Source organism: Diceros bicornis, chromosome 24 (genome assembly GCF_020826845.1).
Source record: "Diceros bicornis minor isolate mBicDic1 chromosome 24, mDicBic1.mat.cur, whole genome shotgun sequence".
Classification (NCBI taxonomy): Eukaryota; Metazoa; Chordata; class Mammalia; order Perissodactyla; family Rhinocerotidae; genus Diceros; species Diceros bicornis.
In genome coordinates, this window is record NC_080763.1 from 42,242,124 (window position 1) to 42,258,609 (window position 16,486).

A 16,486-nucleotide genomic window follows, 5' to 3' on the forward strand; every position below is an offset into this window, starting at 1 on the left:
CATCGTGTGCGTGCTCATGTCTGTCTTTGTTTGGGGATCCTTTTATTCAGTAAAGGCATGCAGGTACCCTATGCTTCTGGTAGGGCTTCCACCTTAATGTGGAAGATTTGGCAGAAAATTTGGTTGCTGCTAATATGCATATCTGCTCAATGAAAGAGCTCCAAATAGTTAACCCACAGATTTCTTACATTTGGCCTTGAAATAAAGTTAAGATAAATATTTTCAAGAGAGATGTTTAGGTACATGCTAAATATATTCTCTCTCCTAACCAAATGACTGTGTCTGGTTTTGTTTAGGGCCTTAATCCTTATTGACTTATGGGACCAGTCTTGGAGTCATGGTGCTGGGTCACCAGAGATGGTAAACTTGTATTGTCTGCCTCTAGATAGCTGAGAGACACTATTTTATGTCAGGAAAATAAATTGCAGAGAGAAATGGTAAATTGATAATAACAAGTTGGATAATGCAAGGAGAAAGAATTCTCTTTTGTGTTTTCTTGTTAACAGAATTTGCAGTGAATTAGTTCCTTCAGTGACACTCACCCTTTGCAGTCATGTCAGTGAACTATTAGCAGAACTAGAGGTGGAGGTCAGGCTTTTGGATCTTGTATCCTAACAGTTCCAGTATGAACTGATATAAATCTGTATTTCGAAGTTCCCTGGAAAGAAGTTTGCAGACTGATGTTTAATTTCTCTCACTGATGTTATGAGAAGTGACCTGAATTTTCAATTCATATATCATAATTTTTTGGTAAGAAGGAGAGACTTTATACAGCTTCATTTTTAAATGGCAGCCAGTTGCTTTTAGATGGTGCCATTGAAATATATCACATTTTATTTTTTTTTCTGTTGTCATCTTCATTTTGACACTTAGAAGTCTTAAAGAAACGTTTAGTGATATTCTAGTTAAAATGTCAGTCCCAATTTCTTTTCTAAATCTTGGCTATTATAGAGTTGGCAAAGTATTTTAGATTTGAAATATGTTAATAAAATTTTAGTTATGAGTTAAGGTATTTTCTTCAACAGAAATAGCTAGCTTTGGCTAGAGTGCAATGCCAAGGAAGTAGCTCCTTTATTTTGTTATAATGGAATCTTATTGGATTAGAAAAAATATGAAATGAGCTCAAAGAGCCTTCATTGTAGTGGGGCTTTCATTATAGTAGTCTGATTTATATAGGTTGATTCTCATTATTATAAGTTTAATAAATTATTGCCTGAAGGAAAGCTTGAAAATTAAAGTTGATATGACATAGGTTGAAACTGAATAAATCAGAATTTTATACTGATGGTAATAAGGCAGAATTTGTCTTAGGAAAACTTCTTTCAAACCTGAATTACATTAATGAGTTATTCTGTAAGTTAGCCTTTGGAGAGTAACTTTACCATAGTTGCTTCTCTTGAATTTCCATTTCTTTCTTCATTTCTTGCACTGAGTCTGTTACTCCTGCAGAAAGCCTGTTCTCATCCACGAGCTCTAAACATTCACAAGTGTCTGTCTTGCTACCATTGCTGCTAGGACAGGAGCCACAGGTTACGACGAAACTTGAGACAGTGAGTCCACAAATTAGGGTTGCGGCGCTTACACTTTAGTATGTCGGTTAGTTTTTGCTTCTTAAGAGGTGATGACATGCCAAGTCCTTGTGTACCATTCTCTTCCAAGGCTGGGCTGAAAACTAGACTTACATGTAACAAACAAGTCAAGCTTATGTTCAGGTTCTGATCCAAGTGTTGTATATGTTGCCCATTTGATGTTGAATGCTCGTTCTTCACTAGGTACTGCCTGACTCTTTGTAGGTTGGCTAGTTAGTCTTCCTGTAAGTACTTTAACTGGGGATGTCTGTTTTTCTGCGTTACATATCTGCGTGAGATATTAGAACTGTGTGTATAGAGTGGCTTTATTTAAACTTCAAGGAGCAAAATTAACTTATATGACAGGGAGGTTATCTTGAATGAAAAAAAATGAACACATTTTAAGTATTTGCAGAAGGCATCTCCAGTAGCTGAAAACTACATATTTTCACATATTTTCTATCAGTGAAGGTAGTGGGCCTCATTTATCACTTCTCCTAATGCTCTACTGACCCTTGAACTCCAGCTACACAGATATTCTGTCTGAGATAACTTTCTTTCTGTACTTCATAAAAGAAAAGCAACCCTAAAATTTGTTTGGAAATGTTAGCTTCCTCATTTGAAGTTTTCACTGCTTTTCACAATTTTTCTCGGTTTCTTAATAAACACGATAATACCAACACAAACATTAGATAAATACTAACCAATTTTAGTCAGACAAAATTTACTATTTAAAAAGTCCACAAAATTATAACATCCTTCCCACCCTTCCATATTTATTTAACAAGTTAAAACCCCAAACTGGCTGATATTTCTTGTTTGTCAGAGACCTTTTTGTGAATATATGCCTCTTGACACATAATTTTAACTATTAATATCCCTTAAAATGTGAAACGAAGCCAGTAAAGTTGGTGGAAAACAACTGTTATGGAGCCCCATTTTCCTCTTGACTTTAAATTATAATGTGGGAAAGTAAATTGTAGGGCTCCTTAGTTTGAAAAACATGGGAATCAGTGTCAGAAGGGAAAGGATGCAGTTAAATGGACAATGCTTGCTCACGCTGGAGTTCCAGAATATTCTTGTTTGTGGTAAGGTTGGTTTCTGCCAGTCCTGATAAACTAGATATAACCGTAATGGAAAACAGGAAAGGAAGGGGATTTTGCCACTAATTGGTTAAATCAGGTATAGAAATTTTATTAAATCGCAGAAATAGCTGTAGCCATTTGGTGAAACAGTTAACATGGTTGCTGATCTATGCTTAAGAGAAAGCTTAATGAAAATGAAAATAAGTTTAAAGATTTTTCTTAAACTTCTGCAAAGACTGAGCTGTATGTCTGATTTTCTATAGCTTATCACTTATAGAAATGGAACTTGAGAGCAATATAACATTTACAGACTATTCTGAGCATATTTAAAACATTTCTAAAGAGTTTGACTTAATCTTAAACATAGTTATAAACTTTTAAGTAACGAAATTGCATTGTTTGGAAAGAGAAATTGATTTGTTAGTCTTTTTTGAAGGTTCATTGAAAATAACTCAGTAATTTTAACTGCTGCTAGTACTAATTAACGCTTATGTTTTAAGGAACCCAGTGACAATGGACCTCTTTTTACTGAATTGAAGTTCTACCAGCGAGCTGCCAAACCAGAGCAAAGTAAGAAATACGGTACACATGTGTTTATACTTTTAAAATGACCACTGTTTGTTTTATTTTGTTTAAGCCAAGACTAGAGCATTGGATCTTATATTATGATGCTTTATTATTTTTTACTTTATAAATAAATTCCATTTAAATGAGATTTATATGAAAGAATTCTGATCTCTTAATGGGTTTGTTATGATAAAATTTCACCTATATTGACATACAGAATAAAGTTAATAAATGATACGTGATTTAGGAAATACTGTTAAAAATTGAGAATTAACCCTAATCCATGGGTTTGGTTCAAGGATCTCCAAATCTTGTTGAGTATTTTTCTAAACTCTGGAGAACATAATCTGGGGGGCATACCATAACTGATGTATGACTATCAAGGAAGAGAGCAGGACCTCTTCTGGCTACCATGGTCCTTTTTGCCCTCTGCTCCCCTCCCTTCTCCTCCGCTGCACTCTAAGAATCGAAGGAGTCTCCTGGTAGGATGGTATCAGGCTTGACAATTTCTCAAGGAAGTCTTCCATCTCTTCTAGATCTTAATTTCCTGGTTGAGGACTTTTAGAATACGGTAAAAAACTTTTGGATTAGGGTAAAAGATAAGTCTTGCTGTGAAAGCAAGTAAACATTTACATAATTAGAGATATTAATTGTAGCTGCAGTACTGTGATTTGTTTTTTTTTAAAAATATCTTTTGCAGGTTTTTCATTTAAAAGACAATGTTTAGGGCAGAATAACAAAATTTTGTGGGTTAATAAAAATGTTTTGATTGTAAAGTACTTTTCATTTATTGGTTATAATGTACTATTCACTTCCTTTTTTATGAATAAGGGTGAAATCTTATTGCATGTATAAGTACATTCTGCTCTTAATGATTTTTTTAAAAAAATTATGTATAACAAAATTGGAATCACAAATGTGTGTTTTAACTTGTAGTTCAGAAATGGATTCGTACCCATAAACTGAAGTACCTGGGTGTTCCTAAGTATTGGGGGTCTGGTCTACATGATAAAAATGGAAAAAGGTAAAAAATAATGCATGTTCTGTTTTTCTTATCTCTTTTTGAGCCTTCACTGTTGAGTTTTTTAGTCAAGAATTATTTACTGAGCACCTACAATACTGCTAGGCCTGCATCTGGGCTGTGTGGGGCATATTTGACAGAGGTGAACAGATGTTATCTCTAGTCTGGAGGACTTGGATAGAGCAGTAGCAACTGACTGGAACCTGGCTGACAAGTCGGAACAAAACCAAAGGAGCCCTGCAGTTTCTTTTTGTGGTTAAAAATAAACAAGCAAACAACTCCATGTCATTTATGTAAAAGGGAGCCCCTCAGGTTTCATTTTGGTATTTCCTGTTAGGTATATAATCTGCCCACCGTAGAGTCCTGCTCATTATGAGATTTCAGTCTAGCTGGTGAGAAAGAACAAACATGTATCAAACAATTAGAGAATAGTTAAGTGCTAAATTGTGTGATTCAAACTCTTATATGTCCTAGGAGTTCAGAGGATGGAGAGAACATTGTTCGCCTAGTTGAGTTGGAGAAAACCTCCAATAATTTGATGCGTAATTAACACTTTAAAATATTTGAATGCGTGAGTGGAACTTCATGGAGTGAGGCTGGTAGCTGAGATTTGAAGAGTAGATTTAGTTTGGAACTGGGGGTGTATTGGTTGGGATGCTTTCAGCTGCAGGTAAAGGAGAACTTTGACTCAGCTCTCTTGAGTAATCATCAAGGGCTCAGGCTCCTTTATCTTGCCCATCTGCCCTCCTCATCTTGTCTTTGTTCTCTGTTAATTCTCTGTTGTATAGTCTCAAGGTGGCTGCCCCATTTCTAGGTACCCAACAGCAGGAAATGGTATTGCTTCTTGTGAGTTTCACTTTCCTGGCAAGGAAACCTTTCCCAGGAGTCTCGTGGCAGACTTCTCTTGTGTTCTTGGTCAGAATTTTACCAGTGCTCTTGCTTACACCAGTCACTGGCAAAGGCGCAGTGATCGTGGTGATGGGCGTGGTGAAGCACATGGCCATGTGGAAGAGGGTGGAATGCCTGCGCTGCATTGCTGCTCTGTTAGAAAAGGTGGAGAGGAGAGGTAGCTGTTGGGTGGGGAACCAAACAACTTGGAAGTTCTTTTCCTGGAATCCATGCATCTCTTAGGAATGTGGGAACTCCCTGAAATGATATAGAACATTTAGTTACATATGGTTTTGCCGGGACAAGTTTCTATAGTTTGTTATGAAATTTTCTGGAGAAATGGTATAGAGCAAGGATTAATTAAGTTAAGAACAAGGATTCTAGAACCAGACTGCTTGGTTTCAAATCTGTGCTTTGCGCCTTAAAATGTGTGTGACTGGGTAAGTTACTTCTTTTTGCCTCAATTTCCCTGTCTGTGAAATAGAGTAACAGCTAGCCACTTAACAAAAGGGATTAAACATAAAGCAGTTAGAATATATGTAAAATACATGTAAAGTGTTAGCTTTTACTCTCAAAGGGGTTTTTAATCCCTTAAATGTTAAGAACTACTGGTTTAGAAAACCATTGACGAGGAGGGCAGGATGGGATCTGGCCTGCTGTGTGGCCTCTTGGCCATCTTTCTTTAACAAAAGAAGAGGGCGTGCGTGTGAGAGAGAGGGAAGTAAACTTGGAGAGAGAGAGTGAGGCAGATAATGAAGACCGGAGAGGGAGAGGAAAGAGCAGTTTGGAACCGACGTGTAGTAGGTCGTCAGAAGCTGTTGCCCGTTCTGAACAAGGGACAGTGACATGATGGTGAAAATGGCATTTGAGAAGGGTTTGCATGGTTTACGTGGTGAATTGGGATCTGTCTGAAAGGGACTTGGGCAGGAAAAACCCGTACAGATGATTTGCTAGAAAGCAGATGCAGTTCGATTGTACTCCCGTATACAGTGGTTGTGTTCCTAAGAAACCATGCATTATCAAAACCAGATTGTGGAGAAACAGTTGGAGGAGAAGTGTGGTTGGGACTAGAGCACTTGAGACTTGGAATAACTAAGTTTTTTCCCTCCTTCCAGAAGTTCAGTATAAACTTCTTCTTTTTGTTCTTTTTTTTTTAATAACAACAGCGACAGTATATCACAGTAAAACCTAAACTTCACTGAGCTAGATTACACTTGACTCTCTCGGGTGTGGTCCTGGGCTAGTCACTGTCACTTTCTCGTGTTTCCTCACCTGTAAGAGGAGGGTAATAGCACTAACTTTATGGAGTTACTGTCAAGATGAAATGAAACGTGTCAGTCGTAAGAGGGATTTTTCTGACACATAATACGTGCTCGGCAAATATTAGTTGCAGTCAGCATTATTATTATTATTGGTTTTATTTCTTTATTCATTTTTTTGTTTGAGATTGGTGACTTTTCTTAAAGCTGTCAACACTGTCATAGCACCTTTTACCTTCTACATTCTCTTATCACCTATTTTGTGATAGATCACAGAGCCAATTAAACAGGGCTTGTGTGTGTGTGGCTCCTGTGAGGTGCTCAGGGCCTGGAGAGATGGTGGGGATCGGGGTTGACTCTCTAAGCTAACTGACAGGAGTGATGCAGGAGAGAGCTCCACAGCATGGACAGAGGATGCTCTAAGTGCAGGGAGTCTGGAACCAGACACACTCGAGTTGCATCTCAACTCACCACTTCCTGGTGGTGACCTTGCCTCTCAGCCTGTTTCTCCTGTAACATGAAGTTGCTAGAAGTGTCTCCTTCTAAAAGGGAGATTTAATCACTTCTATGGTATTGATTTACTTTTTAGGTTGAAGCTCTTAAAAATAATCATTTTAGTTCTTACAAAAGTAAAGAAATAGAAGGTACGATTTTCCTTCCAGCCCTCCTTCCCTGCCAGAAATTCTTACTTTTCCCTGTAGCTCATTTGAAATAATATGTATATAGTGCTTAGAACAGAGTTAGGATCATAAAAATGTTAGTCCTCAGGAAAGTATCCATCGATGGTTTTACTTTAGAGGAGTTACTTAGGAATAACTTTTCTTTTACTACTCAGTGGTAGAAATATCCTTGTAGAAGAATGTGGTAAAAATTTCTGTGTAGTGTACAGAATCATGCTTCAGTTGATGTGTATAATTTAGAAATGGTGAGGCGATTAAGGGATTGTTTAGAGAAGTGGTGGAATGATCTATGAATGAAAACAAAGATCTGCGTAATGTGATGTGTTAATAGATCTCATGTTGAATTAAGCAGTTGTGTTTAAGCCCTCTTTCAGACTGTGAGGAGAGGTTGTATTTTTGTTATCCATATATTACTTTATAATAATTACATATATCACTTATTTGTAAAAACAAACATGTACACATGTCCTTGATCTCATCCCTCAACCTTTCAAAACCTGTTGTACAAAGGAAATCAGGAAGTAAAAATTGTTCCCTCTTTATTATCTTAGAGGTCAGGGTATTGGAAAATCTTACCTGAATAAATATGTTTTGCCACTGACTAAATGTATGACTTTGGACAAATCACTTTACCTCTGTAGACATTAATTATTTTATTTATTAAAAGATGTTTAGACACGATGATCTGTAATTGTCTTCCAGTTCAAAAATGTATAGAATCCTGAATTTTTCATCTGGCATTTGTCTTTTAATGTTAGCTCTTCCTTTCCTATTGAACTTGTCATACTGCATTTTATCTTAGAAGCCTACAACATATAAGTGGGACTTTTGTGTCCCTGCAGATGTTTGTTTATTTCCATATGTTTAACACAGTGGTCAAAAGCATGGCCACTGTTTCCTAGAGGACAAATTGCAAATCGTCAGTTTTCTTCTGCCATAGAATGGGGTGATAGGAGCTCCTACCTCGTAAGGGTGGTGTGAGGTCAATGCACTAATTCATCTAAAGTGCTGGAGTAGTGGCATCTCATGCCGAGGCTTCAATAAATGGTGGCTCTTGTTATTATGGTGATTATTAATCTTATCCTCATTGGAAGATAAACTATCTTTGAGTATAGTCTTGGTTTTGAGTGATTTAACCAGACAAGTCAGAATCTGGAAAACTTTATAAAGATAAAAGTGGTCGTTTGAGCAAAAGATGAACCATGTTACTGCAGCTAGGTGATGCTTTTCAGTACACACTGAAATATGAGTGGTTATTGAATCTTAGAATTTGAGTGCTAGAAAAGAGCTTAGAAAGCACGAAGCCCCACTCTCTCATTTGATGCCTGTGGAAGTTGGGGCCCAAAGAAGTAATGTGACTTGGCCAAGGTGACATAGTTGTTTTGTGGCAAAACCAAAAATGTGCACATTTTTCCAGGATATTTGTTCTGCCCCCAAATCTTGTCTGTTGAGTATTTAATATACAAGCCTTTTACACCATTTAAGCAATTTTATTAAATTTAGCTATTAACAGCATCTCTTGACACTCTTGATTTTAATAGAATGTTAATACTGCTAAAATGTGCCTTAAAAATTGAGAAAAGCAGTCACAGGCAGAAAGCTAATATCCAGAAACATAAATTAACTTTATGAAAAGTCTGTGATATCAGCCTTACTCAGGTTGTTTTATCTTGACTGTGAATGAATCTGTTGGGTTCCCCCTGTGGACGTTCTGTTAACCAAGACAGGGAGGAGGCCCTCCAGGTAAAAGGCACAACAGGAAAAGACTCTCAACTCTTGAGATTTTAGTTGGAAGAAATTGTTTCAAATGTTTTTCTTTCCTTTTCTTTTGTTCACACTGCTTTGAAAAAATTTCTTTAGTACTCGTTGTGAAGTAGGTTTTCCTGAGTTATATTTGGTTCATTGACTTGTCTTGTTTGTCTTTAGTTACAGGTTTATGATAATGGATCGCTTTGGGAGTGACCTTCAGAAAATATATGAAGCAAATGCCAAAAGATTTTCTCGGAAAACTGTCTTGCAGCTAAGCTTAAGAATTGTATGTGAGCTACATTCTTGTTTTTAATCCAGTAAAGGCTAATTGTGTTGAAGCTTGGTCCTCTGCTGGTTGGTGTTAGGTACTACATTAATTTATTCTATATGATGCTTTCACAGCTGGATATTCTGGAATATATTCACGAACATGAGTATGTACACGGAGATATCAAGGCCTCAAATCTTCTTCTGAGCCACAAGAATCCTGACCAGGTAGCTTTATAGTTTTAATTTCTACTATTTAAAACCTGTTGTTTGAAAACAAATATGGTTGCTTTGAACTTTTGAACCCATAGAAGTTTTACTTTTTGAAGTAGATATGGTAATAGTATTTCTTCTTGACACTTTTATCTAGTTAACATTCTACATTTTTGATGTGATTTGTTGGCACTTTATCAAGTTGGCTATTTTTCCCTAAATAATATTCAGAAGACGTGCTCGTGATACAAAATGAATTTCAAATAGCTATTTGGGGGTGGAAGCTTAAAATTATATAGTGCACCAATGAATTATGTTTGCCTGTCTGCTGTGTCATTTTTTTAATTTCCTTTGTTCAAGAAATCCGTCAAATATAAGTGTTCTGTTACTTGGAAAATTTGGTCTTTAACATGTTGATCATTCAAATCAATTGGTTTACAGAAATATCTTAGCTATCTAAATTTGTATACCCTTAGTGTTTGGAATCCAAATGTGCGTTTGTTTTGTTTATTACATGCATTCGGTAATTTTTACTTTTTAAGGAACAGAGAAAAGCTAATGTTACACCTTTATTTGGGTCAGTTTAGTTGGAGTAAAGGGATTTATACAATTTTCTTGAAGCTGTTTCCATGATTTTGGTAAAAGTAAGGTTTAGTTGACACTCATAATTGGGCCACGGTACTTAATCCGTTCCATGTGTATTCTCTCTTCTTACTGGCTCTTGTGTAGGAGAGGAATATTTAAACATTTTAAGTGTGTTTCTGTCGATAGTCCGTACTTCATTCTTCTTTTTCTCAAGCCTGTCTTTAACTTCCTCTTGGGTAGTTTTTCCTTTTTTCTTTGGCTCCCTTTTCTTTTTCTGTCATCTCATATGTTTGCTTCCCCTTCCCCATTCCGTTGTGGTGGCTGTAAGGTATCTGTATACGTAGGACAGAAGAAAGATGCTATGCTATAGCATGCTAATCGAGAAATCTTAAAGGCAGTCACAGAATTTCCAGACATCTCATTTTAGATGTTTTTAGGTTAAAAACAAGCAGACAACAAACAAAACATAGCTAAGAACCTGAACGATAAGGATTCCATTAGTTGAAGTAGACTGGACTTGTACAATATAATAAGTAAAAATGCAATTTATTTCAGTTTACAGTTGACTAAAACATGCTGCCTTTTATTTATATGGAAATATTTTTGCAGCTGTGTTATCCTTCGGGCGTATGCTTTGGGTGAGATTATTTTTCTGTTACTAGATGTATGTGCTAGATCCATCCCTGTATTTTTGCTTCAGTTCTCTCTTGTGACCAAATGCATACATTTACAAGACAGTTACTCAGAATTAGAGGTGTAATATGTGGCTATCGAATAGAAAAAGCCAAATTTAATAGCTGTGTATGCTGATCAGCCCCACATGTATATGCCCACAGATGTGTCTGTATATAGTATTAAAATTTAGTTTTAATTATGAAGATTTGACTTCGATATAAAATATTTAAATATAGCTAAGAGCCTTATCTAAAAGTTCTTCAGATCATTATTATCATCTTTGAAATATTTTTTTAAAGTGAATTTCGTTTTTGATGATTTTATAAGTGAAGAAGCAGAGGAATAGAAGACAACTAATGTATCACGTGTTAACTAAGTTAGCAGTCTTATACTCGGTGTGTGGCGGTTGTTGTGCAACAAGTATTGATGGTTTACTGTGTGCTTAATTTTGGTTTAGACTGTGAGAAAAAGTATAAAGTTTATAATCCTTGCTCAAGTTGGAGACGAGATTAATTATAACACGTACTTGTCTAGAAATATATAAAGTCAGGTGAACCTGGACTGTAGCTACATGGTCATTTAATATTTTTCTTTAAATAAAGTCTTTGAGAATTAAGTATTTCCTGTTGTTTGCATATTGGATCTAACTTGTTTGGGTAGTATGTTATGGGCTTGTAGATGAACCCACCCTAGAATGACTGTATTTTGTTTCTGGGCTTTAAAGGAGTGTATGTGCAATCGTTTGGGCTTTAATGTGTCTTGGTGCTTGGACATTTATAGGTGTACTTGGTAGATTATGGCCTTGCTTATCGGTATTGCCCAGAAGGAGTTCACAAAGAGTACAAAGAAGACCCCAAAAGATGTCACGATGGCACTATTGAATTCACCAGCATCGATGCGCACAACGGTGTGGGTACGTCAGCAGCACTTGAATAAGAAATAAGAAATACACTGCTAATGTTTTTACCCGAATTCCTACACGATTCTTAATTCTGCATAAATAAATAAGTAGATAAAAAAGAATTGAAGGGGCTGGAGAAAGAAGGAGAGGTTAGACTCCTACAGTTCTGTAACAGGGCCACCTGGGTTCTCTCACTATCTTCCTCCCAACTTTCAAAGATTACCGAGGTCTTAGCTGTGAAGGTAGTTCAGTCAGCTGCAATGAGGATTTCTTTTTAGTTTTATTTAGCTTAATCAGAATGTTGGGGCTTTTTACCCCCAAAAAGTGTGTAAGTTTCTTATGCAGCTACAACTTTGTAACAGGTAAACTTTTATTTTGTCATTGATTTCCTGAGCAATCGTTTCTTTTTTCTATGCCCAGCACTGCGGACGAGCTAAAACCCCCCGTTCTCTGGGCCTCTTAATAGCTTTTAGCGTGTTTAATATCTTTAAGTTTTCCAAGGGCAATGTTAAATGCGTCATTGTTTTATAATTTATTTCCTAGACTGATGGTCTCAGTTTGAAACTTGAGAGTTTGACAGTTTGGGTTTTAAACTAAATGATTAATTGGAGGTAAATTATTTCCTTTATATACTGCCCAATATTCAGTGCTTTTATTAAATGCAGTCAAAATTTTATGATGAAAAACAAGACTGTAAAGTCAACTGTGTTACCTTTTTGCTTTATATATACTTAAAAAATGATTTCACTATGCGTAATCTGCTTCTTTTGCATCCATAGCCCCGTCGAGACGTGGTGACTTGGAAATACTTGGTTACTGCATGATCCAGTGGCTCAGTGGGCATCTTCCTTGGGAGGATAATTTGAAAGATCCTAACTATGTTAGAGATTCCAAAATTAGGTAAAGGAAAACTTGGAATAAATTATTTGGGGCAAAATCACGATGAGGCAAATGTTTTTTAGTCAGAATTTCTTGACGGGAACTATAGTTTTATCTGATACTAATGTAGAAATAAGAAAGTACTCATTAAACAGTATTCTTTGGTCTTTTGTTCAGTTTATTTTAGAAGAATGTCTGTAAGCATATTTAGGATGTAGCACAGTGCTGCTTAATGTGCTATTTCCTGTTATTAAATATTAATAACTTTCCATGGCATGAAGTTTCAAACAATGACTCATTCTTTAATTTTTAACAGATATAGAGAAAATATTGCAGGTTTGATGGACAAATGTTTTCCTGAGAAAAACAAGCCAGGTAGGAAAAGACTTGTTAAATGTTCATAGAAATTTGGTTTCTGGGAGAAAAAAAGTTAATGATGTCCGTGGAATATCCCTTAATGTAAGCGCCTAGGTATTTTTAAGTGCAATCGTTGTAGTGGCGCCTGCTCTCATCAAAAGCACTTTCCTTTCCACAGGTGGGCTACATGGATACTTGAGCTTCATTCAATTATTATTCAGTCCTTTCAGGAAAGGAACCAAATTTCATTCATTCATTCAACTATTTTTTTATTGAGGTTTGTGTGCCCGGGGCCATTCTAGACACTAGGGATACACCAGTGAGCAAAACAAATGAAAATCCCTGTCCTCATGAAACTAATGCTCTAGTTGGGAGAGAGAGAGAGTAAACAAGTGAATTTTACAGTATATTACATGGCTAGTACTGTGGAAAAAAGAGGAAATTGGACTAGAATTAGGGGGCGGGGCTGGGGTGGGGAGGAGGACTGGAATTTTCACTAGGGTGGCCAGGGTGGCCTTACTGAGGAGGCGACGTTTGAGCAGTTGTAGGAAGGAGCTAGGGAGCCACTTAGGAGGAAGTCTGGGGAAGAGTGTTGTGGGCAGAAGGAATGTAAGTGCCCAGCATATTTGAGGAATGTGTCCTAAAAAGGCCATCAAAAAGGCTTTGGCTTTTACTTTGAGCAAGAGTGTAAGGCTTGGAGTAGAAGAGTGACATGAACTGTCTGTCTTTAAGGGAGATCTCCCCAGCTTCTGTTTTGAGGATAGACTGCTAAGGAAGCAAGACAGAGTATAAGCAGGAGCAGGTTAGGAGGCTACTGCAAGAATCCAAGCAAAGGAATTAGCAGTGTGGGTAGTGAGAAGTGGTCAGTTTGGATATACTTAAGTCTTTTCAAGCCTGTGCTCAGACCTTATGCTGTTTAAAATTGCAACCTACCAACCACGTCAAGAAATGGAACCTTATGAGCTTCTCAGAATCCCCCTCGTGCCTCGTGCCCATCACGGGCCTCTCCCTCTGGGCTGATGGATCACTAGCCTAACTTCCAACACCAAAGGTTTGTTTTTGAACTATGTAGAAATGGAATCAGAGCCAACAAAACAGATAAAAATCCCTGCGCTCATGAAATTAACGTTCTCGTTTGTTAGAGTCCTTTTTCTTTCGCTCAGTATTGTGTTTATGAAATTCATTCCCGTTGTTGCATGGGTTTTTTTTTTTTTGATGTTTTTATTTATTTTTTAACTTTATTGAGGGATAATTGACAAATATAATTGTATATATTTAAGTGTACAGCGTGATGATTTGATATACGTATGCGTTGTAAAATGATTACTAAGATCAAGATAATTAACACATCCATCACCTCACATAGTTAACATAGTTAACTTTTTTTTATGATGAGAATGCTTAAGATGTACTCTCAGCAACTTTGTGTGCAATACCGTATTATTAACTGTAGTCACCATGCTGTACTTTAGATCCTCAGAGCCCCATTGTTGCATGTTTAATAGTAGTTTGTTTATTCTCATTTCTGTATAGTATTCCATTGTGTTTATATACTATTATTTATCTATTCTGCTGTTGGATTGTTTCCAGTCTTTGGCAATTACAGACTGCCAATTACACAGATAGATGTATAGTCGACCTGCAGTTGATTATTGTGTGTTATATGAGGAGGGGCCATATTTCTGCCCCACCCCCATAGTTCTATCCAGTTGACCCAGCAGCCTTTCTTGTCAAGACCGTTCTTTCCTATGGTGCCACCTTTGTCTTAAATCAGGTGTGAATCTGTGGATCTGTGTCTGGACTCTTTTCTTTCATTGTTCTTTTTGTCTGTTCTTGGGTCTTAATTACTGTAGCTTCATCTTAAGTCTTGATATCTGGTAGTTCAAGTCCTCCAGCACTGTTATTCTTTAAACTTGACCTTGCTGTTTTGCTATTCTTGGCATTTTGCATATCTATGTAAATTTTAGAATCACCTTGTCAATTCCACAACCCCTCCCTCCTTCCCCAGTTTGCTGGAACTTTGAATGGGGTTGCATTGACCCTATAGACTAAGTGGGGAGCATTGACATCTTTATACTGTTGAGTCTTCCAATCCACTAATATGGTATATCCTCCATTTAATTTGGTCTCACTTAATTTCTCTCAACTATGTTTAATAGTTTTCTCTGCAAAAAATCTTGCCCATCTTTCACTGTATTTGATGTTTTTTGATGATCTTGTAAGTGATATATTTGTGAGGAAGATCAGCCCTGAGCTAACATCCGTGCTAATCCTCCTTTTTTTTGCTGAGGAAGACCGGCCCTGAGCTAACATCTGTTGCCAGTCCTCCTCCTTTTTTCCCCCAAAGCCCTAGTAGATAGTTGTATGTCATAGTTGCACATCCTTCTAGTTGCTGTATGTGGGACGCGGCCTCACCATGGCCGGAGAAGCGGTGCGTCGGTGCGCACCCGGTATCCGAAGCAGGGCCGCCAGTAGGGAGCGCGCGCACTTAACTGCTAAGCCACGGGGCTGGCCTGATATATATTTTTTTAAATTTTGTTTTCTAATTGCTTGTTGCTAGCATAAAGAAATAGAATAGATTTTTATATATTTACCTTGCATCCTGTGACCTGTTAAATTTACCTATTCTAGTAGTTTTTTATAGATTCCTCAGGATTTTCTATGTACACTGTCATGTTTGTGAATAAACTGTCTTACGTCTTCCATCCCACTCTTTATGCCTTCTGTTCTTTTCTTGCCTCACTGTAGGCAGAAAGCTTACATGACTGTTGTACTGAAGAGAAGTGGTGAAAGTGGACATCCCTGCCATTTTCCTCTCTCAGAGGGAAAGTTTTCAATATTTTACCATACTTGATGTTTGCTTCGAGTTTTCTTTGATCTCCTTTATCAGATTAAGAAAGTTGAAGGGAGGGATTTTTTGCCTTTTTTCCCTCATGTATCCCAAGTATCTAGAATTGTGCCTGGCACATAGTAGGAGCTGAATAAATATTGGAATGAATGAATGTGTATATATATGTGTGTGTGTGGCACTGACGGGATCTCTTGATTTATTGGATATGGGGTGTAGGCCAAGAGAAGATTCCAGGTTTGAGGAGCTGGAAGGATGGAATTCTCAGTAACCGAGACCGGGAAACCGACAGGTGGAGCAGGTTTTAGTGGTCGGTCAGAAGTTTAGATTTGGATGTGAGATGACAGTTATGTATCTGTCGGGGAAGAGGGAGAATCCCCCTCCGCCCTTTCCCTCAAGGTTCTTATGGCTGGCCAAATAATTAAAAGACAGGTTAGCAGGAGAAAATAATACCAAGTTTAATAACATGTATACATTGGAGAAACCAGGGAAACTGAGTTTCTCGACAAAATGGCAGAGATCCTCATCTTAAATACCATCTTCAGCTAAAGACAAAGGAGGATGTTGAGGGTGGAGAGGGAGACAGAAGGGGAACAGAAATTACAGTAATCAAGGGTATGCAGATTTAAGTCCTCTCCTTCCATACTGATAAGAGTTTCCACAGATAAGGCCATCCCCCACTCTTCAATACAGAGAGGGAGATACCTTTACAAATGGACATTTCCCTTATAAATGTAAATGTCTGGCAACTCTTTGCAGGGCCACCTAGAGATTGTGGCCTGGGAGAGACAGAATTTTTGATAAGATGGGCTTGTTGGTGCCTTTCCTATTGTAACATCTGTTTTACATTATGTTATAGCCATCGTATGATAGTGGCTCCTTCCTGGAACAAGTCTTCTGTGTTAAATTCTTTAGCTTGGGGGAGGTCAAATGTCCATCAGAGA

At 37.3% G+C, this 16,486-nt stretch overlaps 1 protein-coding gene across 9 annotated transcripts in view; it reads left to right on the forward strand.

Annotated features, from left to right (window-relative positions):
• The window catches only part of VRK1 (VRK serine/threonine kinase 1), an 84,335-nt gene that overhangs the window by 44,440 nt on the left and 23,409 nt on the right, over positions 1-16,486 (forward strand). For 6 of the 9 annotated variants that reach the window (XM_058567664.1, XM_058567665.1, XM_058567661.1 and 3 more), the window contains 7 exons: positions 3,154-3,235; positions 4,157-4,244; positions 8,995-9,103; positions 9,220-9,312; positions 11,338-11,470; positions 12,238-12,358; positions 12,654-12,712. In XM_058567664.1, coding sequence (XP_058423647.1) covers positions 3,154-3,235; positions 4,157-4,244; positions 8,995-9,103; positions 9,220-9,312; positions 11,338-11,470; positions 12,238-12,358; positions 12,654-12,712 — 685 coding nt within the window. The remainder of the gene's footprint in view (positions 1-3,153; positions 3,236-4,156; positions 4,245-8,994; positions 9,104-9,219; positions 9,313-11,337; positions 11,471-12,237; positions 12,359-12,653; positions 12,713-16,486) is intronic. The other 3 variants (XM_058567670.1, XM_058567669.1, XM_058567667.1) reach the window with 1 other exon arrangement.